The 23912-nt window shown below is 42.6% G+C and overlaps 1 protein-coding gene across 1 annotated transcript in view; it reads left to right on the top strand.

The window, feature by feature from the left end:
* Nucleotides 1–470: 470 nt before the first annotated feature.
* CNKSR3 (CNKSR family member 3) overlaps nucleotides 471–23912 on the top strand; it is a 78194-nt gene continuing 54752 nt past the window's right edge. The window contains exon 1 of the mRNA XM_075267779.1: nucleotides 471–889. Within this exon, the coding sequence (XP_075123880.1) occupies nucleotides 838–889 (52 nt within the window). The 5' untranslated portion in view covers nucleotides 471–837. The remainder of the gene's footprint in view (nucleotides 890–23912) is intronic.

The following is a 23912-nucleotide window of genomic DNA, read 5'->3' on the forward strand; positions in this document are numbered from 1 at the left end:
TACGAAGGGTATATATGAAGCAGTTCTGCATTAGATGAGCGGCTGCTGTAAACTACCCTAATAGTCAGAAGTTGTTTTATTCTCCATGCACTTCATTCCATTCACTGACAGCCATCACAGTTATGTACGACTCTTCTATTTATTATATTGGCTGCTGCTACAATCTGGACTTTATTGCTTTCTATTGTGTTTGCTGTCACACATATATTAGTGGTCCCCATTAGGAGAACTACAAGTAACAGATTCCTCTTAGAGGGTGTCACACTTATGTAGTTGTATTGTTCTATTGATAAGGGCAGTTGATTTCTGTAAGCTCTACAGTCCTTGTATGTATCATCCCTTTCCCAGCAGCAGCAGCAGACAAGTAGCTGAAGATGTGAGGTACAGACAGGAATGTTTGCACTGTGGGAGGGTTCAGCATGTGAAAATAAGAAGGGCAAAGCTGGGAAAGGACAATGAGAGGGAGGGACCGGGTGACAAAGGGACGACGAGAGGCCTGAGCATGGGAAGTTTTGGGAGGGTTCTCTCATTGTAGGGAGGAGGCACAGCAGGATGGAGGAGGACACAGGCTGGAACTAGGAGGGAAATAAGCTGCTAGACAGACAAGGCAGTGAGCGCTGCTTCACCTCTGTCTGCACACTCACAGTATTAGGGACCCGTGTGATCATCTGTAGCCATGTCTGTCACCAGCAGCGTCCTGCACAGGAGCTGAGGCCCGGGAAACTGAGCTATGGGAACTAGAGACTCATCGTGGATGTGCTAAACTGGAGGAGCATTGCCTTCACTAGTTATCTGGAGGAGACACCATTATCAGGGCTGGATATATACGACGAGATCATGGAACCTGTCACTAAGTGGACTCCGGCACAAGTAGTGGACTGGATGAGAGGTCGGTGGAAGGGTTACAGCGGGAGCTCGAGTAGTCGGGGCAGTACCGAGGGGCAGTAGTAGTCAGAGGCCGAATAGTGAGGGCAAGAGTAGTGCCGTGAGGTAATAGTGAGGGCAGTAGTTGTGCCGTGAGGTAATAGTGAGGGCAGTAGTAGTGTCGTGAGGTAATAGTGAGGGCAGTAGTAGTGTCGTGAGGTAATAGTGAGGGCAGTAGTAGTGCCATGAGGTAATAGTGAGGGCAGTAGTAGTGTCGTGAGGTAATAGTGAGGGCAGTAGTAGTGCCGTGTAGTAATAGTGAGGGCAGTAATAGTGAGGGCAGTAGTAGTGCTGTGTAGTAATAGTGAGGGCAATAGTAGTGCCGTGAGGTAATAGTGAGGGCAGTAGTAGTGCTGTGTGGTAATAGTGAGGGCAGTAGTAGTGCTGTGTAGTAATAGTGAGGGCAATAGTAGTGCCGTGAGGTAATAGTGAGGGCAGTAGTAGTGCTGTGTGGTAATAGTGAGGGCAGTAGTTGTGCTGTGAGGTAATAGTGAGGGCAGTAGTAGTGCCGTGTGGTAATAGTGAGGGCAGTAGTAGTGCCGTGTAGTAATAGTGAGGGCAGTGGTAGTGCCGTGTAGTAATAGTGAGGGCAGTAGTAGTGCCGTGTAGTAATAGTGAGGGCAGTGGTAGTGCCGTGTAGTAATAGTGAGGGCAGTGGTAGTGCCGTGTAGTAATAGTGAGGGCAGTAGTAGTGCCGTGAGGTAATAGTGAGGGCAGTAGTAGTGCTGTGTGGTAATAGTGAGGGCAGTAGTTGTGCTGTGAGGTAATAGTGAGGGCAGTAGTAGTGCTGTGTGGTAATAGTGAGGGCAGTAGTTGTGCTGTGAGGTAATAGTGAGGGCAGTAGTTGTGCTGTGTGGTAATAGTGAGGGCAGTAGTAGTGCCGTGTAGTAATAGTGAGAGCAGTGGTAGTGCCGTGTAGTAATCGTGAGGGCAGTAGTAGTGCTGTGTAGTAATAGTGAGGGCAGTAGTAGTGCCGTGTAGTAATAGTGAGGGCAGTAGCAGTGTCGTGTAGTAATAGTGAGGGCAGTAGTAGTGCCGTGTAGTAATAGCGAGGGCAGTAGTAGTGCCGTGTAGTAATAGTGAGGGCAGTAATAGTCAGGGTAGTAATAGTGAGAGCAGTAATAGTGAGGGCAGTAGTAGTGCCGTGAGGTAATAGTGAGGGCAGTAGTAGTGCCATGTAGTAATAGTGAGGACAGTAATAGTCAGGGTAGTAATAGTGAGGGCAGTACTAGTGCTGTGTAGTAATAGTGAGGGCAGTACTAGTGCCATGTAGTAATAGTGAGGGCAGTGGTAGTGTCGTGAGGTAATAGTCAGGGCAGTACTAGTGCTGTGTAGTAATAGTGAGGGCAGTAGTAGTGCTGTGTAGTAATAGTGAGGGCAGTAGTAGTGCCGTGAGGTAATAGTCAGGGCAGTACTAGTGCTGTGTAGTAATAGTGAGGGCAGTAGTAGTGCCATGTAGTAATAGTGAGGGCAGTAGTAGTGCCATGTAGTAATAGTGAGGGCAGTGGTAGTGTTGTGAGGTAATAGTCAGGGCAGTACTAGTGCTGTGTAGTAATAGTGAGGGCAGTAGTAGTGCTGTGTAGTAATAGTGAGGGCAGTAGTAGTGCCGTGAGGTAATAGTCAGGGCAGTACTAGTGCTGTGTAGTAATAGTGAGGGCAGTAGTAGTGCTGTGTAGTAATAGTGAGGGCAGTAGTAGTGCCATGTAGTAATAGTGAGGGCAGTAGTAGTGCCGTGAGGTAATAGTGAGGGCAGTAGTAGTGCCATGTAGTAATAGTGAGGACAGTAATAGTCTGTGTAGTAATAGTGAGGGCAGTATTTGTGCCGTGCAGTAGTAGTGCAAGGTTCTCCTGAAATGATATATATTTCATGGCTGAGTGACCTTCCTAAATTTCCAGTCAGTGACTTGTTCTTAGCATTGTGCTTGTTTTGTAGGATCTCATCTCTCCCCTACTGATCTGCTTCATGTCTGAGTAAACTCTTTCAAGTTCCTTCCCCTTGTACTCCCTCCTCCAGAGACCTCACTTACCCCCTTTTAATGTCAGCTCAGTCTTCTTGCCCAGAAATGAAGCTGGGATATGAGGGCTAGCTGGAGCTTGGGTGACCTATTGACATAGGATTAAATATTACCCAGCTCTGGATAAGGGTGAGTCGGTCAGGCCTGACATGCAACAGGTTCTCCCCAACTGTAATACAATAGGTAACAGATGTGACAATAGCTGCTCACTTCCTGAACTGCTGGGAGAAATAACATGACAGGAACTCAATATTCTAAAATAATATTCACTTATCTTCTAAAAAGCCAGTTGGCAAGTCAGGAAAGTGCTTGTAGTGTGCCAACTCTTCCCATGCCAGCTGCTTAAGGTCCTTGTGTGCACATGTACCAGCTTGTAGTTTGTTTCTCACAGTGTTGTTGTCTCTTTGCCATTGCTTGTTTTGTGCATTGTGTGGATCCAATGGATTTTGAAGAGGCTTTGCTTCAGTAAAGCTGTCCACGGCTATGTCGTTCATTGTTTCTGCTAATGACTGTAACTAAAGTGCCATGACATTTGGTTACAGCTCTTCAACCATTGTATAAAAGCTTAGAAAAAGTTATTGGACATATTTTATAATGGTGCAGTTAGCAATCTGACAGGTCGTGAGCCATGATTTATGTGGCATTTTTAATAGACTTCTTGTAGATTTTCCAGGAGGCATCAAAGAGTATACAAAATTTTTCATGTGATCTAAGTGGAAACATCTATAGCCAGACAAGGCCCTTAGAAAGGCTCAGATCTATCCTTTTTACCCATGAAGATAAATACAATGTGAGTTGGTTACTGTCACTACACGTTTCTTGCTGTGGATATTTTATAGTAACAATGTGACATATTATGCTAATGTTATATACACTGTGCATTCACTAAAAAAACTCAACAATGAACACAAATGCAAAAAAAAAAAAATTTACATTGCCACAAGTTCTAAATCCTACTGGTATCATGACCCTGTTCTGTCTGGTTTCTGGTGCTTATGGATAAAAACATTGAAATGAACAAAGTCCAAACTGGCCGTGAAAAACTTTAATTTTTTTATGGATGTCTTGCTCCCAAGGGGCACCCATTTTCACGGATTTCTCCATACATTTCAGTGTATGGAGGGATCCATGAAAACGGACAAAAACCTAGGACGTGACCTATATTTTGACGGTCCATGACAACGGACCATCAAAATAACGGTTATGTGAATAGCCCCCATTCACTGACAGTGAAATAAATGCTGCCGTGTGACGTCCATTAAAAGATGGACATCACACAGCCATTAATTACCGCTGTGTGAATGCAGCTTTATTCTACCCTTTATTTTATTTTTTGTAAAAAAAACAAAACACACAGCACAGAGTCCTGACAGGCTCAATAAAAAAAAATTGTCATCTTTCTGAATCCATTTATAACCAGATCTATCATATCCATCGTGGATCCTGTTAAAGCAGAACCCTTTGTAGTTGCATAAAAGCTCTTGTCATCTGTTATCAGCCATGTAGGCTAAATGTGGTGTCCACAATTACTGTATATTGAAAAGAGCTGTGCTGAAGTCCGTCCTTTCATTCCATTAGTTTTTCATAGAAAAGGGAAATAGAAATCCTCTGGCAGTTGATGTATGAGGCTAAGGCCCCATGGGGCGTCCTGCAGCAATAAAGCGATGCCGCAAAAACCACAGCGGCAACACATCGGAGATCTTCCTGGAGCGCTTTAAACAGAAAGTTCACAGAGTTTTCATCCGCAGACTTTCTGTTACCATTATATCTATGGGGAACCGCCGGCGTTTCTGTAGTTGTAATTGATATACTACGATTTCCAAAACTGTGCCGATTTTGGAAATCGCGGCGTGTCCATACGGCTGTTTTTCCCGCAAAGTGGGCATGGGATTCACTAGAATCCCATCCACTTTGCCTGTACTGTAAAATGCCTTGATTTTTCCCACAGCGTTTCCACCGCAGATAAATTGTGGCATTTCCGTCCCATGGGTTCCCGGCCTAACAGAGTTTTCTGTCCATAGCCAGCAAATCATGCTTTTAGTAAAAAAGTTACCGAAATCCCACCAACCTTTTCCAATGTATTCCTTTATACTTTTTCCTCATAGTAGCATTGTCACCAAAAAAAAGTGAAAGCAAAAAAGTGCTGCAGGAAAAACCATGGTGGCAACACATTGCGGTTTTTCCCTCAGAGCTTTTCACTTAAAGTCCACAGAAGTTTCCTGTGCGGGAATTTCTGCTTCAATTATGCCTAAAAGGAAACCACCGGCGTTTCTGTAGGTATGAGGGAAATCACCAAGCCGGGTTTTGGAAATCACAGCGTGTCCACTGCGCAAATTTTCCCCCAGTGTGTGGATGAGATTCACTAGAATCCCATCCACTTGCAGGGATTGTAAAATGCTTCCTTTTTTCTGCCACGTTTACACCACATGGAGCCCTGGTCTTACTCTGTATTTGAATAAAAGGGGGTGACCAGTTGCAATATTGTTTACAGCATATACATAATTTATCCTAATTAGTTGCACTATGACAATAATGTTGAATAAATTGACTTTTGGTAGCCGTTTACTTCATGTTGATGGCAGCTGACTATACAGTTCAGATTGCTGTCAGTAATATAGCTATTCTTTCCATCTTCCCATACACTTGTTTGCTCAGCTGACATTTGTGATTAGAAAAAATTGGAACCCACCATAAACGTAAGGCTTTTGTCAGATTGCATCTGTAGTGTACATTAAATGGACCCATAATCTCAGTGGCACCCATGAGAGGTATACGTCCAAGGTCTCTGTTAGGAGACCCTCACAATTAAAGCCTTGGGCAGACAGTACACAATTCATTGTGAAAAACCTTTAAATTGTCAGATGGTCCTGCCAAAATTATCAGGTTCATCTAACATTAATCTGTGTGTTCAATTTAATGCATCTGAGTTATTCCATGCAATTTCATATTGACGGGATTAAAGGGGTTTTCCCATATCCCACTCTCACCAGTTTACCCGTTCTCTCTTCTTCTTACTTCTTGTATTCTTCAGCAAGTTGGTGGGCGGTCTTTGACTGTTTGATGGACAGGATAGTATGAAGTACCTCAGTAGATATTGGCATTGCCTTTTATTATGAAAAATTATTTATGATTACTAATCTATAATAATGCAGATCAAATAATATGCACAGTAAATGTGTATTACATTATACAGGTGTGGAGAGAAAAAAATGTATACATGCTACCAGGACTGACAATGAACTTGCAGTAAACTCAATGTTATCTTAATGTTTACACTGTCTGTCTTTAGCAGTAAACTGCAATTAGCAGACCTGAGTGCCCAGGCTGCAGAACAGGAGATAACAGCTCTAAGAGGAAACATAATGCAGGGAACTCAGCCCCCTCCCCTCCAGAGAGCAGTGAGTCCTATCATATGGCCCAGATCAGAAAACAGGGCGGCTGCCTTAACAACCGTGTAAACAATGGGAAGAATAATCTCACATTGCTAAAGCAATGTATTTAGGAAAAATTTGAATTTATATAAACTAGTAGTTTAGGTAGGATCTTTGAGATAGGAATGCCCCTTTAATTTTGCAAAGCTGACATTCTTCGGCCGTTCTTACATATATGAGAAAGAAGTGGTTTGTATTTAGTTTTACAGGGCCTACGATTTATCCAGGTTAGATAATAAGAGATTTATTACAGAACCTCTGTAAATGATGTTTCTGGCCTATTGGCCTGCATTGTATAATTCCATTCAAGTCGCAGAAGCATTTCCTATTAATTGTGAATTGTGTCAGTGCAGGTAATGGGGGCAGATAGAACTTCGTCTCAGGTCTGGAAATCAGTATAAAACATAGTTGGAAAGAGTTCAGGCGACTGTGTTCACACTAGTTAGTCCTTGTATGACTAGATTACAGGCTAATCCCCTACAGACTGTTAAAACCATGTGGGAAGTTCTCAGGTTATTCTCCCACTTACTGGCCAGACATGACAGCTGTCAGTACACACTGGCATATTATTTGGGCAGCTGTACTGACAAAGTCTTAATCACGGTACAAGTATTTCTATTGCATTGCTGTGTTATAGTAGTAGAACAATATCAAATTTACAAAGGCAAAGCACAATAAGGTTAGTATCTTCATAGTTATGTATAGATCGTATGTAAATGTACTTGACTTATTATATAGTCTATTCCAAAGGCCTGTGTATAGTCATTTTCAGCCAATACTCTCTGATTTTACAAGGGACACAGCCATTTTTCTATGGCTTCGCAAAAAGTCATATGTATGTTATTGCTTTCCTTATTACAGATTGAAAGGCTGATTAAAAACCAAAACCTAGAAGGGCATATTACAGCCCCACAATATATGCGTATGTACACAGGAAAAGGTTGTTTCAGTGAAACACACCAGAAAATTTTAGAAAATTGCTTTATTTGTAATTTTGTAAGAAAATCTTGTCAGGATTGTCTCTGTCATGGGCCATTCACATCACATTTTAGCAGTAGATCTGTTTAGGCTGTTTGGCTGTTCAGGAAATCAGATTTTGTTTAATCTCATCCACACATTGTGGGAAAAGAAGAGCCAGGGAAAAGCTGCTTTACCAAAAGGTGTGTGTTTTGGAAAAACACAGCTTGTTAATTTTTGTTGCAGAATGGCAAGTGTTTTCCCTATAGATTTAATAGGAAAAGGAAAAAAGCTGAGAAAAATGCAGCCAAAACTCAGTGAAAGACACTGGAAAAAGACGCAACGCGTTTCCTCTGCGTTTTTGTATGTGAGGCCTTAGCCTAAAGAAGTTTTATGGGACATAATGTATATTACTAACCAGTCTCAGGATAGGTGATAAAAATATTTGATTGGTGGGGAACTGCCAAAGGTAAACTGGTTGAAGAGTCCTCAGCTTTTTTTTTTTTTTCTCAGCTTTTGGCCTCTGGCTTCTTTATTGTATAGCAAGCACAGATAGTGTATTATAACTCAGCCTTGAATGGGCCTGAGCTGATGCTGTACCCTGTGACTGATAAATGTGACGTCATCAGCACAAAGAAGAGGCATCTTCAAAGAGCTGATTGGCGACGGTCCCAGATGCCAGACCCTTACTGATCACATATAGGACCAAAACAAGGATAGGTTTTCAGTATATAAGTCCTAAAAATCACCTTTTTGCATTTCTGCTGTGTTTTTTAGCTGCGATTCGCTATGTGGGAACAAGCCGGCTCCCGGAAAAAACTCCTGAGCGGCTCACATTGATTTCAATGGGAGCCGTCTTTTTGGTCAGGATTTTGAGATGAATACGGCCTCAAAATCCTGACCAAAAAACTCTGTGTGAACTTACCCTAAGGGTGTGTTCACACATAGCAAATTTGTTGCAAAAAACTCTGAACCCGTTCTTGTTGTACTTGTTGCAAAAACATTCCGGTTCTGATTTATAGAATGCATTTTATGTCTCTGAACAAATTTGCAATCTATGAACTTGTTTTTTTAGTCTTTTTTTTAAACAGAGGGACCTTGGCTTTCTGCTTTCTTTTCAATATGTCATCCTTATTCATTTGTATCAACTCTCACAGTCTATTTTTGGAGCTTTCACAGCTGACCAAAAGTTGAAAAAAAGAAAAGTTCTTTTTATCAACAACTTTAGAAGACTTGCTAAAAGTTATCCAAGGAAAATGAGAACTAAGATGTTTCCTAAATCCACATTGTGTCACATGTTACATTGCAAATTTCCTTGTCAAAAATGCAAATGTATATTTGTTTAACAGTGAAGTACTCCATGTCACAGTAGGCTCAGACTGGCCCACCGGGGTATCGGTGAATCCCCTGGAGGGCCCATGCCTTCAGGGGGCCATACTGGACCCAACCACGCCCTCCCCCCCACCTGCCACGGAAAACGATCATCTTTATGGTGTCGTCTCCGGAGCCCTTCCTGAAAACAAAATGAGGCTGGATGCTCCATCCATTGTACAGGGGACGGGCACCTTCACTGCATCTCAGCACTTCTTGAAGTCAGGAGGCAGCTAAGCAGCAGCGATGGTGCCCAGTTACTATACAGCGGACAGAGCTTTTTGCTTCTGGCCCCGTATTGTTTACAGGAATGGAGCCGGAGGTAACTTTGTAAAGCTAATATGTCTGGGGGCCGGTGGCTGGGGGGGGGGAGATGTTTCAGAGGGAGCCATTATACTATGTGTGAGGGCATCCTCACCGATCAGCTGTTTTAATGGTACTTGGGTCAACGATGTAACATCTTTATTACCAGCCACTGTGCTGTACATGCTGTAGTAGTTTTGCCTGGTATTACATGTAACTTTGTCCTGTTCACTTACAGTAACCCAAAGTACCACACAAAGCTGCTATAAAATGCATGGCATTGTGTTGGGTAAGCACTGCGCCCTCTTCATTGTTTACCAAAGTGTCATTGCCCTTTCAAATGGCAGATCATGGTGGTGCCAGGAGAGGCCATTAATCTTAAAGTCTCTCTCTTAAAGACTCATTTATCTACAGTGTTGTTTTTAGAATCCTTTGGCAGTGGGATCTGCCACGACTTGGCAAAATAGTTTCAGTACAGCAGCCTGTATTCTGCTGCAGTCCTGGAGCAGGCGACGCATTTATTATCAACCTCCGGTTCTGGTGCAAAAACCGGGTAGCCGTGACTGAAAGCCGCTGCACTGTATCGGCTGGCATCCAGTCGCGCACTCCGTACCGGATTGCAGTGTCTTGTAGCTGTCATTGCCACTTCTGTACAATAAGGATATAGTTATGTGTTAGATTATCGCAGAAATGTATATGACTTAAACATAGATTGAGACAGTTACAGAAACGTTCACAACAAATTTGATGTGTGTGAATTCATCCTAATAATAACAAAGTTACTTACGGCTGTCATATGTAAGTAACTGACCCTTGAAGTGTCAGTAATGAACTTTCTAAAAATTTGTAATAACTTGATAATGAGCTTGGACTTAAAGGTACAAGAACCCACACCAGCCAGAGGCTCTAGGAGCCTTGGAATCAGTGGCGTAACTACCACCATAGCAGCGGTAGCAGCTGCCACAGGGCCCGGGACATTAGGGGCCCGGCGACAGCTGCTACCGCTGCTATCATTATTCTTGGAGGTCTTTTCGGACCCCCGAGTATAATGATCGGGGCCCCCTGTTGGTGGAATACTTTCCACCAACAGGGGGCCCCGAAGCTGCAGCAACACACAGGTGAGACACAGGAGCTGCAGCTCTAGCTCCTGTCAGCGCTGCAGGACGTTCCCCCTCTCTCCCCCCTCCCTTTCTCTGCTGTCCTCTGCCCACCAATGAGAGGAGGAGGCGGGGCTTATCCCTGCCGAGCTCCTGCCGTCCGTCCTGCACTGGAGGAAGAAAGGAAGAAGGAAAGTGAAACTAAAGCTACACAGGTACGTACTGGGGTTACTTATTAATGTCAGGCATATGGGGGGATTACTTGTGTTTTAGTAACTCCATGTGCCTCATATTAATAGCAGTTAACCCCATCATCTCCCTCACATTAACCCCTGTTTGCCTCACCATAAGAGTTACTGATATGGGAGGGAGATGATGGGGTTAACTGCTATTAATTTGAGGCACATGGAGTTACTAAATTGTAATGCACAGGGCCAGATTTTTTATCCACAATTTGTCCTGGTATAGCAGTCAGCGGGTGACGTGACAGTATTTAGTCCTGTAGGGGCCACTAAGGGACATAATACTGTGTGCAGTGGCCACTATTGGGTATAATACTGTGTGCAGGGGCCACTATTGGGTATAATACTGTGTGCAGGGGCCACTATTGGGTATAATACTGTGTGCAGGGGCCACTATGGGGGATAATACTGTGTGCAGGGGCCACTATGGGACATAATACTGTATGCAGGGGCCACTATGGAACATAATAGAGCGCGCAGGAATGCGTAGGAGGGACTCGGTCGAGATCTTCGGTGTCGGGGGGGCCCCATGTCAAAAGTTCGCCACGGGGCCCCGCCATTCCTAGTTACGCCACTGCTTGGAATCATTCATATACAACTCGACCTGACATTAAGGCTCCAAAAATAACATCATAGCTCAGGCTCTTGGAATTTGTCAAGCAATGCTGTGCAGGCAGCTTACTCTATATATTTACTAAACTTTGCAAAGTGTCAGTAACCTTTTCTTTAACCCTAGTGCCCTCTTCTTACTAACTTCACATGTTAATGATATGTATTCATAGGTAACATAGCTGAGATAATCATGGTGACAGCGGAAAATACTATTGACCATCCAGTAATTATCATATGTTACATTCACATTACATACACACATTTCTGCCCTGCGTCTCGCTCTTCCATGTACTGCTTCTCAAGAGTACTTTTATATTTCACATGTGATCATATTTCCCAGCTGTACATCTGGCCTGGATCTGTAAGGGCTTCTTCACACAGTCTTATTTTCTGGCATTTTAAAATGCATAAAAAATGCATAGCACAACGGTTGTTGGGAATTTTAAGAAAATTCGATACAAGCACTATATGGCACAAAATAAATAAATAAGCTAAACTCACCTGTTACATCCAGAAAGAAAGCTAGTGGGAGCAGCATGGTTAAAGCAGTCTTCATGATACTTCAAACCTGCAGATGACTAAAAGAGGGACAAAACTTTATATATGATAAACCGTGCCCAGTTCCTTGCAGTCCCTTTCTGTCCCCACACAATATAACGCCCACGCCTTGAGGCCACCACAGAGTATAAAGTAATATCTTGACATATTTCCCTGGAGTCCTCTGTGGTCTCTTGCACTTTGACACAGCAGGCTTAAAGGGGTGTGCTGGTCAAAAAATAATTTTTCAAAAAAGGTCTGTTAGTGCTATTAATAGATTAATAAGTGCCCCCAAATGCTTTAAGCAGTGTTTTGAGAGATTTCTGGGTTTCTCTGTGAGCTCCTGGCATCTTCTGCATTTGTTTATATGAGTATCTTAGTATCTTCCAGTTCTGTTTTCTTACACCTACCATGATGCCTTGGGCTACTCAGAACTAACTCTCACCACCTCCCTCTCTCACTCCCTCACCCTCCCTTTCTCACTCACACCCCCTTTCTGTTTCCGTAGCAAGCCCGCCCACTACTAGCCCTTAATAACTAACTCAACCTTCTACCCCCACCCCATCACACTTACCTGTATTCCGGACAGGACCTTCTGGGCACGGGACCTCACTTCATCATCATCATTTGTACTGTTTACTTATGGGTTTTATTTTTAGGCTGTACAATGTGCATTCAAAGTGACATGTCATGAGAAAACTTTATTGCATCCTTGATTGAAAGCTGGCAGCATTTTATATTTCTGTAACATACACAATAACACTTGCAAAACTTCTGTATTTTTACATATATAGATGTAGCACTTTTTAACTTGACTTTCTGCAGTGTAGTAACTTTTAGTGTTGTGATTTCCTATCTCAGAAGACAACAAAAATCATTGAAAACCCATTGAAAGAGTCACGTTAACACTCTAAGCACTGGTGTTAACGCGTTTGAGTCATGTTAACCTTTGCTTTATCGATATATCAAGTCTATTTTCAGGTCTGTTAAGCACAATTCTAGGATGAAAAAGGATGTTAATAAAGAAATGTGGCAATTTAGTGTATTGGTAGTATGTGAGAGACACATTTCTATTTGTATGGAGGTATCTGTGAAAACAGCCAGAAGTAGGACACAACCTATATTTTGACAGCCTGTAACAGCTGACCAGTCAAAATAACGCCCTATTCCCTGGCAATGAAATTAATGCTGTTGTGTGATGTCTGTTAAAAAACGGAGGTCACACGCCGATTATTCACTGTTGTGTGAATGTAGCTTAACTTGTAACTAATGTCTACTACAAAGCTTTGCACCTATTTGCAAACTGTGTGTTCTGCTTTTTCACATGTTGTGCAGTTGTCTTCAGACAGTGTTTCTCATGGGTGCAATAAAAGCACAGGCCATGACCTTATTATTCCATAAGTTCTTTTTCAATCACATACCCTCCTCGTATATACAAGGCTCAGAAATGCTTTAGCTACTGTAAATCATCATTCTTTTACACAGGCAAGTCATATGTCGCAATATACTGGCCTAACGGAGGCCGCAAAGACATTAATTTATCTCTTTTGGGTGAACAAGCTCCTATGGATAAGTTTAACGTATTTATAGGAGCTTTCTGGGACACAGATGGTAAACAATCGCAAGTCCATAAAAGAGTAAAGTGAAAAGTCAGCCAGGATTAGGCTATTTAATAAGCAGTTGCCGTTTTGTTAGTCGTCATCTTATGCAGTCCATATGGGCAGAAAGATTTCTTATGTTTCCAATATATACATCTCAAGGAAGTCTATTACTGTGGTATCTAGGATGTTCATATTAAACTATGAATAATGTAAGAGAAGATTAAGAGCATATTCACATGCCTGCTTTTAGCGGATGCGTGTAGTCCATGTTAGTCACAGACTGCATGTAAGCCCATTAATTGTAATGGGCGCATACAGACATCCATTCTTTTGTCCTTTGGTCCATGGAAAAAGAACAGACATGCTTCCATTTTGGGAACCATGGACATCCATTAAAGATCGTAGCTCCATGAAAATCTTGTATAAACACTTGCCTAAACTTCTTTTTTTCACAGATAATAGAAATACATGGCTACTCAAATAACCATAGGTGATGATTGATCGATTGTTCATGCAGCCATTCATTACCTAGTGGCAAAGGTCTTTAAAGGGGCTCTATCACTAGATTTACGTGTTATGAGCTAAAGATATGCATGAATAGCCTTTAAAAAGGCTATTCAGGTGCTGCTATTAGTTTGTAAAAAGACCCCCCCCCATTTTTGTTAATTACCATGGAAATCAATATGCAAATGAGCTTGATCGTGCCCAGTGGGTGTTCCGTGCACTCCCTCCTTGCGTCATAGCTTCTGGACGCCCACTACTGCCTTTAAGCCAGCCCTCCTCCTGCTCATCCACCACCTCCGGCGGTGGTTTCGTTGGCGGTCTCCATTGAAACTCCCTCCGGCGCGCTACTGCGCATGCTCCAGCGCCAGCTTGCAATGTTCTCTACAGGAAAATAGCGCTGGAGCATGCGCAGTAGCGTGCCGGAGGGAGTACTACTGCACGCGCGCGTGATTTCAACCAACGACGGAGGCGGCGAACAAGCAAGAGGAAGAGGGCTTGGAGGCAGCAGTGGGCGTCCAGAAGCTATGACGCAAGGGGGTGCACGGAACGCCCACCATGCACAATCGAGCTCATTTGCATATCAATTTCCACAGTAATTAACAAAAACGGGGGGGGGGGGTCTTTGTACAAACTAATAGCAGCACCTGAATAGCTAGCCTTTCATGCATATCTTTAGCTCATAACACGTAAATCTAGTGATAGAGCCACTTTAAAACTAACACTAGCTGATCTGCCAAATCTTCAATCAGTGCTCATCATTACGGGCAATTAATCTGCTTGTGTAAGAGGACCCTAGCAGTACATGAATAGGCAATGGCAGAGAAAAGGAGGATTGGCTGGTTTGCATTTTAGCCATTTCTTCTGGAGATTTGCCTAATGCAGTCTACTGTAGTTACAAGGATGCATGCACTTAGCGGCATAACTAAAGTCTTGTCTTGTCCCTATTGTTGGTAAATAACTTAATCAATGTTGATGTAACTGGGAATTGGATCATATCTTTGAGGCCCATGTTTAATATGTCTTCTCCTTATACAACAGTAGTTCGAAGTGTGAATTGGTTATTCTACAACTATACAATAATAGACTGTATAGGATTTACTGGCTCTGTTACACCTTTTGGTGTTGCAGCAATAATTTATTGATGTGTGAACTATATGACCAGTGCTATTGTCGTGGGTCATTGTTACTGAGTGACTTATAGAGACTGCTATGAACTTGCCGTCTCTAGTGGATGTCACTTCCCTGTCACCTGGAAGCAAATTAGTTTTAATGAATTTAAATAAATGCAAAATGAGGAACACCTGTTGTCATTGTCACCATGTTCTGTGCACACTGAAGATAAATGGCCATGTTGTGCAGGCCAGCAGTGTTCGGAATAAAACCCTGTTCTTAGACAAAGCAATATTATACAGTGTGAGGGTGCATTCAGACTATGTAACGCCGGGCGTGTATGAGAGCCGTACACGCCGGCATTACGGCAGACTGCCGAAGGGTGCATTCACACTGAGTAAACGCTAGCTTATTTTGTAGAGTAAAATTACACTTGTAAATTTTGCTATCCCATTGACTTCAATGATATTTTTTTACAAGTGTAAAAATACGCCTGTAAAAAATACGCCTGTAAAAAATACGCCTGTAAAAATACGCCTGTAAAATGTCATTGAAGTCAATGGGATAGCAAAATTTACAAGTGTAATTTTACTCTACAAAATAAGCTAGCGTTTACTCAGTGTGAATGCACCCGAACACTTCCCATTCACTTCAATGGGAGCGCTCGTAAACGCCGCTGTTACGAGCGCTCCCATTGAAGTGAATGGGAAGTGTTCGGCAGTCTGCCGTAATGCCGGCGTGTAAGGCCGGGTTCACACGGAGTTACGTGCCGCGAGATTTGGCACGTAGACGCCGCGTGACCCTTTGCGTGCCGTACACGCTCCCATTCATTTCAATGGGAGCGGGGAGCGTATGCGCCGCGCTAGTTTGCGGCCGTGAATAAATGCACGGCCGCAAACTAGCGCGGCGCATACGCTCCCCGCTCCCATTGAAATGAATGGGAGCGTGTACGGCACGCAAAGGGTCACGCGGCGTCTACGTGCCAAATCTCGCGGCACGTAACTCCGTGTGAACCCGGCCTAAGGCTCTCATACACGCCCGGCGTTACGTAGTCTGAATGCACCCTAAGGGTGCAATCACACTGAGTAAACGCTAGCTTATTTTGTAGAGTAAAATTACACTTGTAAATTTTGCTATCCCATTGACTTCAATGATATTTTTTTACAAGTGTAAAAATACGCCAGTAAAAAATACGCCAGTAAAAAATACGCCTGTAAAAATACGCCTGTAAAATGTCATTGAAGTCAATGGGATAGCAAAATTTACAAGTGTAATTTTACTCTACAAAATAAGCTAGCGTTTACTCAGTGTGAATGCACCCTTAGATGCACAATGTAGCAATGAACAGCATTTTTACGGAGATTAGAATTTTTACACCTATTAGCTATTTCATGACACTGCTATAGTTCATTACGAATGTAGAAAATACATATAGGCACACAGTAGTAGAAGCAGAGAGACATCACTCAAAATTACACAAAATTTTCTTAAAAGGGCCCTTTCATGTCCTCTACAATGTGGCATATTATATATCACTGCAAAGCTTACATTCAGTTTTGCAGGTACAATTGTGCTAAAAAGCTTACATACACTGGCAGATTATTTGGGGTTTTTGGCCTTTTTTCAGAGAGTATGAAGGATAACACAGGGTTTTTTTCTCCACTCAGGGTTAGTGGTTGGGCGAAGTCAGTCATTGTCAAACTTCTGTGTTTTCTCTTTGTAACTCATAATGACAACCAAAAACATCAAAAAGACCCTGTTCAAAAGTTCACATACCCCGGTGATTTTGGCCTGATAACATGCTCAGAAGTTGACATAGTTGTTCACGGATCTACGGGAAAAGGTAGTAAAACTGTGTAAAGCAGGAAAGGGATCCAAAAAGATGTCCAAGGAATTGATAATGCCGGTCAGCAGTGTTCACAATGTGATTAACAAATGGAAACTCAGGAGCTCTGTACCAACCAAACTACGGTCAGGTAGACCAACCAAAATTTAAGTGTATCAGGAGATGGACTTAATGCTGTGTAGGCAACTGGAGGGAACATACTGTGTCAGGGCTACTATAGGTGTATTATATCATGTGGGAGCACAAAAAAGACATTGATGGGATTGGGAAAATCCAAAGTGGAAGTGGGTCTTATACATAAATTTGCTGCATTGCACATGTTGCACCTCACATTCTGTCACTGTGAAAGTTGAGAGCTATGCAGTAAACAAAATTGGTTCACCACCTCCCTAACCCCTGCCTACTTCCAAAATACATCATTGTAAGTTAAAGGCACAGTAATGCTGTAAACCTTTAGTATACACTGAAACACTGTTAGTACTTTGTCAGAAAATGTATAAGTCCCAATACCTCCTCATGTTGCCCAATTGTTTTGGATCTGGGGGTGTCGCTAACACTGTGTCTCAGTAGTTGCATTGGTATGTGTGCCCACTATTAAAGGATATTCCCCTGTACTTGAAAGACATAAATTATTTTTTAGAAACTTTGAAGGGTATTACCTTTCATGAAGACATTTGGTGTCAATTGACAATGAGAGCATTTTTTTTACGAGGATAGGCCATAAGGTGGGGGTCCAGTCTGTATATAAGGTACTAAGGAATGCTGAAATATTGTACCACCTCCCCACCTCATTTGTACAGTTAAAAAAAAAAAGAAAAAAAAAACGGGACTACAATGGGAAACAAAGTTTTATGCACCCTGGCCAATATTTTTATTAGAAGTGTTTGATGTAGCTCTTTACAATCAGAAGGGCGTTCCTGACAGTCTGTCAGGAACATCCTTCTTCAAAGCAGCGCCTATAGCACTGTACTGTGTGAGCGGGGAAGAACGCCCCCTCTCTCTGCTCACAGTGCTTGTCCATAGACGAATATTATCAGGAGGGAAGGGGGAGTTCCTCCCCGCTCACACAGTACAGCGGGATACCCACAGACTGTCAGGAATGCCCTTCTGACTGTAAAGAGCTACGGTACCGGCACTGATAGCTCTTCACCCGGGGCACAGATTGGGAAAGTCAACAGCGCACTGTCGGCTTTCTAGCAGTATATAAAACTGCCTGTGCCCCAAACCCATGAAAGGTCCTCTTTAATAAAATGTACCTTAATGAGGTTAATGAAATAAATATGACGTTTACCTGTAAATTTGGGGCCAATCATTTGGAATTTTGTTCATGTTGTGTTATTGATAGTAGAAGCAAAAGTTATGAGTACAGTTTAGCAACAGAGCGCTGCGGTGAATTCTCTACTGCATTTTGAAGTTTTCACCCTTGGATATGCATCTTTATAAAAACGACCTGTTCCTTGCCATTAGTTAGCAGAAATGCCAGACGGCTCTTATTTGAAGGGTGTGCTGGTGTCACTGTATAGTCAGGTCAAAGAAGCAACCACAACGAATGGCCTAAGCCATAGCATAAGCTCACACAGAAGAATTTGGAAATGATTTTTGCATCAAAATTTGCCTCCCATTGTTCTCAATGTGAGGGAGTGAACGCTTACTGAAAAAAGAATAGTTCTGCTTGAACTTTCCGCAGCTGAATCCCTGAACTAACCATGGTGCAAGGCTCACACTTGATGAACCCATAGTATATGAGGTTATGCAGTGTGCAAACCCTGAAGTTCAGCTTTAGTATTCTGCCGTATATTCCACAGGGCTGGTTTCTGAAGTACTTGAAGTGGAATGCTAGTCATCCACCCCTTGATAGATTGTAGGTGTATGAGTGGATCAGTGTTATCAGTATTTTCCACCTATGAAATCCTTTACCGCTTGGTCCTCTCTGTATCCTGCAGTGAACCATTGTTTCACCTAACATCAGGTAAATATGGCCTCTCTTCCAGTAATTTTGTTAAATATGTATAGCCTCCTGACTCTCCCTTAAAGAGGACCTTTCATCAGATTGGGCACAGGCAGTTCTATATACTGCTGGAAAGCTGACAGTGCGCTGAATTCAGCGCACTGTCGGCTTTCCCGGTCTGTGCCTGGTGTAAAGTGCTATCGGTCCCGGTACCGTAGCGCTTTAGTGTCAGAAGGGCGTTTCTGACAGTTAGCCAGGGACGCCCTTCTGCCCAGCAGCGCCTATCGCACTGTAATGTGCAGCGGGGAGGAACGCCCCCTCCCGCTCCTGATAATACTCGTCTATGGACGAGCACTGTGAGCAGAGGGAGGGGGGACGTTCCTCCCCAATCCACAGTACAGCGCGATAGGCGCTGCTGGGCAGAAGGGCGTCCCTGGCTAACTGTCAGAAACGCCTTTCTGACACTAAAGCGCTACGGTCCCGGGACCGATAGCGCTTTACATCGGGCATAGATCGGGAAAGCCCACAGTGCGCTGAATTCAGCGCACTGTCAGCTTTCCAGCAGTATATAAAACTGCATGTGCCCGATCTGATGAAAGGTCCTCTTTAATGTCAGGTGTTGCTGTAAAGAAGAAACAAGTATGTTGGATTTCAACATGCCTGTTCCTGTTTTTTCCAGAAGACACAAGCTGTCTCCAGATGTGTTTGACTGTATTTTACGCTGGACTCCCAAATGAAAACATGTGCACGCTAGGCCATGCCACGCAATGTACCCCCGTGCAAACATATGTATGGGCCCCTTGCAGGTGCATGGGCCTCTGAAGCTCCAATAGCTCAGCACAGGTCATCACCCTATATAATTTTGAACAATTTATTAGTAATTGTGAGCTGTATAATTCACTAGCTAGTTCCTGTATATGCCATGTAATACACAGTAGATTTCGGTGGATAGGTGGCTCCCTTACCTGCTAGGCCCCTGTGCAGCTGTGGTTGTCAGGAGAAATAGATGTCGTTTTAATAAGCATTCATCTGATAGGTGTCAGACATGTATGGCCAGCTTTAGCTTTAACGTAGATGATGAGCTTTAGTGTATGTTTTGGAGGATTCAGGTATTTTGAGCTGTGAGTGTCTACTATCTCTGAATGAATGCTATTTGTGTCAGCCATTCTCATGTGTCGGTGTAATGTTGCTCTCAGGTGCCTGGGAATGACCTTGCTGGCTTATGAAAGGATATGGCATATAAGATTAGATTTTTAATGGAAGAATGAAGGCAATTAATATTTTTTATTTATTTATTTATTTTTATTTATTTAATTAAACAAATCTAGAAAGGATCTTAAAAGAAGGAAAAAAGTAAAACTTTTTAACCAACTTTTGGTACTGCTAAGAGTTCACATCAGCATTGTTTAATTTGTTCTTCTGGTTTGTTGTAGGAACATAAGAATGGTTTAAACAATAAAAAGGATCCATTTAATGACAGACAACAATGGCTTCCAAGAATTACCATTAATTCTAACAGGGTCTATTTGGTGTTTGCTATTTTCTCTAGAGATGCGCAAATGTAATGAGATTCATTTCCAGATTCCTTCCAGTTCACTTTGAGCTGAACTTGTTTGGCAAGAACCAATAGTGCTATTGTTATGCACTGAGGTCTCCTCAGGCCCCAGAGTATAATATTGTCTAGGTCCAAGAGAGGTGAGTAAAAATAACAAACTATCCTCATCATTGCGGTGTCTGAAGGTCTCCTCTTCCAGCTATCCAGCATCATGACATTGCCCCACAACTCTTGGGTCCCAATCACAGGCCTCACTAGTGACCCCAGAGTATGTGACATCTGCCAGAAGCTGGAAGAGGATGCTGGAAGAAATTGTCAGACACCACGAGGATGCCCAAGAGAGGTAAGGCAAGGTGAGTATACCTGTTTGTTATTTTTGCTGAGCTCCCCTGGGCCTGTTATTAGTATTTCAGAGTATAATAGTAATATAATTTAATGAGTAACAAACCCCAAAAGTGTCAGGATGAACTGGAAATTTTGAAAAATTTGGGGAGAATCCAGTTGGATCCAAATTGGTTCCCTCATCCCTAATTTTCTCCCTGACATCACCAGATGAAAGTCATACTTGCAGGACTATTGTGTCCACAATTTGAGATCTTTATTTAACGCACTGTGTGGGAAAGTAGAGGATTATACCGTACAGACCTCTTGGGCATTATAAGCAGGTAACTTCATCCCTCTTCTTTTGCAGCAGTTTTAGTAAATTTCTTGATACATACGTTAGATGTTATGCAAATAAATTCCATTGTAAAGAATATTTTGTGGTCTTGTTTTATCTGCTATGTAGTAATGTGTTTACTTTTGCCTACTTTTTATGGTGGAGACTGAGCGTAGACCATGTAGATTAGTCAATGCAACAGATGGCAAATTAGTAACAGCTGATTTACAGTCCTGCCCTGTTGTTAAAACTAGTATGTGTGAACTCAGCTAACTCATAATCCTGGAACAATTCTGCTGGAAACAGTCACTTGTGAGAATAGATCAGTTCACATGCTAGGAGATTTACAGCAGATTTAACAGGTCATACACTATTTTCCTGACATTTTTTTTGGTTAGAGGGGATTTGCACAATGCCATGTGAGGGGAGTTGGTTTCGCTTGATCTTAGAGATTGTCATTATCCCTTGTTGTTCATTATGTTATCCAAGGTAGTTCCTGTAACTGGAGGGAAACATATAAGGTTTCATTATATTACAGTGATATTCTTTCGACCTGTTGCACTGTATCCATGCAGCTAAGGTAACAGCCTGCAGTCCCCTGAGGGCAGCCTATGCAGCTAGGTCCACACCTTCATTGTTAGTATGGCATCATGTACGTTCTATGACGACTAAACACGTAAATTCTATTTATGTAACTATATTATCTGTTTCTGGAAGATATTGTTGATTTGATATGTGGGTGTATTCTTGGTTGGGTGCCTTTAAACAAGCAACAAAAAAAGTCTGTGTTCGTGCACCATATTTTTTACAGGTAAATTGCATATATTTAACTTTCCACCTGTACAATATAAAAACTCAACAAAATCCGTGATTCTGAATACACCATTACCTCTGACCTGTTTCTGTCATTAAGGTCTGGTTCCTACCTATTGTCAGTGTACACCATTCTCTGTTACAGGATAAACAATTAGTTATAGTTATTTACAGGAATTTATGAAGCTGACCATAGAAATACTCTTGAATGTAAACTTGACAAAAAGTCACCCAGGGAAACTATAACATTGGCATCACACTCCTATATGCACACCTGGATACATTCCAGGCTAAGGGCTCATTCACATCTGCGCCTGGTCTCCATTCTTCAGGTTTCCGTTTCCTGAGATGGAATCCTGCCAGCATCTTTCAAACCCATTAATTTGAATGGGTTTGAAAAGTGTCGACCGTGAGCGCCAGCGTTTTGTGCTCTCTGCGGCGAAACCGTCTTTTTTAACCGGACACAAAGTCGGACATGCAGTACCCTGTGTCCAGTTTAAAAAAAAACGGTTTTGCCACGGAGAGTATAAAACGCTTACCGGCGCTCACAGCCGGATCCGGTCTGACAGGTTTCCATCTTCTGCATGCAGAAAACGGAAACCTGAGAACGGAGATTGAATGCTGGTGTGAACCTAGCATAAGGGAGCCTTCACATGGAGTAAACGCTTGGTAAAATACACGTGTCCAGTTTACCAGTCAGAAACTTATGTCTGGGACTTCATCCCAGTAAGCTGGTATGAGTCAACACCTTCCAAAAAATAGCACTAGATGAGTGATTTCTGTAGGTCTTTACCCTATATTGCCCTGTGAAATAGTTTGGTGTGTAACTACTTGTGTGTTGGGCATCTTTATCATGCGTTTTATGTTTTATTTGTTGATGAGTCTGACTTACTGTAGGATGTTACACTGTAACTTAAACTGTGTGCTGAGTAGTCACATCTACCTCAGTCTAGTGTCTTCTGGAAAGAGGGTGGTATGATGGCTCTTCAAATTGGCAAAACCTGGTTGTGCCCACTAGCTGTGCAGCAGACTTGATATAATTCACACTACAATTATGTTTTGTGTTCAAGTTAGGTAAGAAACTGCTGATAAAAAGTGAAGTTTTCATGTGCCTTTAGGCCCTGCATCTGGACCTCCATTGCTACCAGTCTAGCATTCTGTTCTGTGTGGTGCAATTCTTCAGTTGGCCTGTTGTTTCCGAAGTTTGCTCACCGATTACTGTGAGTGTTGAGTGCCAACTCCTGTGAAAAATGGGCAACTGCTGTGTGCCTAATACGACAGTCATTCTCACACTGAGAAGTGCTCCGTTCCTGTTGCTGATATTGATCCTGACTATATACTACTTGTATACTACTGCTGAGCGACTGATGAGCTACATCAGTAAATGCTGTTGACAATGTGCCAGTGTGAATACATTGTATTTCTTGGCTGCAAAGTCATGAAGTCCAGCTGTCTTATCTGTGGTTAGGTCAAAGTAGGGGCACATGATCCTAGCCTGCAGGGACATTTAGTTTGCGATGTCCCAGGCTCCTAGGGGCCTTCCCCCTTCATCTTAAATTACATACTTTCTGGTGTATTTTAGGCAGGAAAATGGCTTAAGTGTGCAGGGACAACAGTGGGGCAGGATACTGTATGCAGGGGCCACTATAGGGTATAACACTGTGTAAAGGGGCCACTATGGGGCATAATAGTGTGTGCAGGTATGTGGGGAGGAAGGCGCAGTCAGTCGGGGGGGGGGGGGAGGGGGTCGGCAGTTGCGCCACTGCCGGCAGGGTTTGAAATCCGGCATTCCATAGAATACCTAAGCATTGTATATAATGCCTAAAACTATTCGGGCAATGTATGAAACAATTCAAATTTCACACATTTCCTAGACATTCTATAGAATGCCAATTGAGAAACCAGAAAAAGTATGACATACATCTCCGATTCGTTTCGAATATCACGTGGCAAGGCACGTGACTTTTAACCTGAGATATGGTCGCCTCAGGCTTAGAATTTGTCAAGTTGCACGTGGTTTGTTCAAGAGTGTCCATGAAAATGGAGGAGCAAGCTGTAGTGTTGGAGAAGGACATAAAACAACGATTCGACAATGAACTGTCCAAAATTTGAGTTAATGCTGCAAAAAATGGTATTTTACTTATTTAACGAACCTACTCTCATTATTATTTTTTCATATTTTGCCTAAATAGCATTTGTCATTCTATAGAATGCCTATATATATTATATACAATGCCTAGGGAAATAATGTAATAATTCTCACGTTTCATACATTGCCTAAAAACGTCAGGGATTCTATACAATGCTGGCTTTTCATACATTGCCGGTAACATATACACAGCCTTGCCTAGTTGTTAAAGGAGCTAAAGTTCACTTACATTGACTGTC

This window comes from Leptodactylus fuscus, chromosome 3 (genome assembly GCF_031893055.1).
Source record: "Leptodactylus fuscus isolate aLepFus1 chromosome 3, aLepFus1.hap2, whole genome shotgun sequence".
Classification (NCBI taxonomy): Eukaryota; Metazoa; Chordata; class Amphibia; order Anura; family Leptodactylidae; genus Leptodactylus; species Leptodactylus fuscus.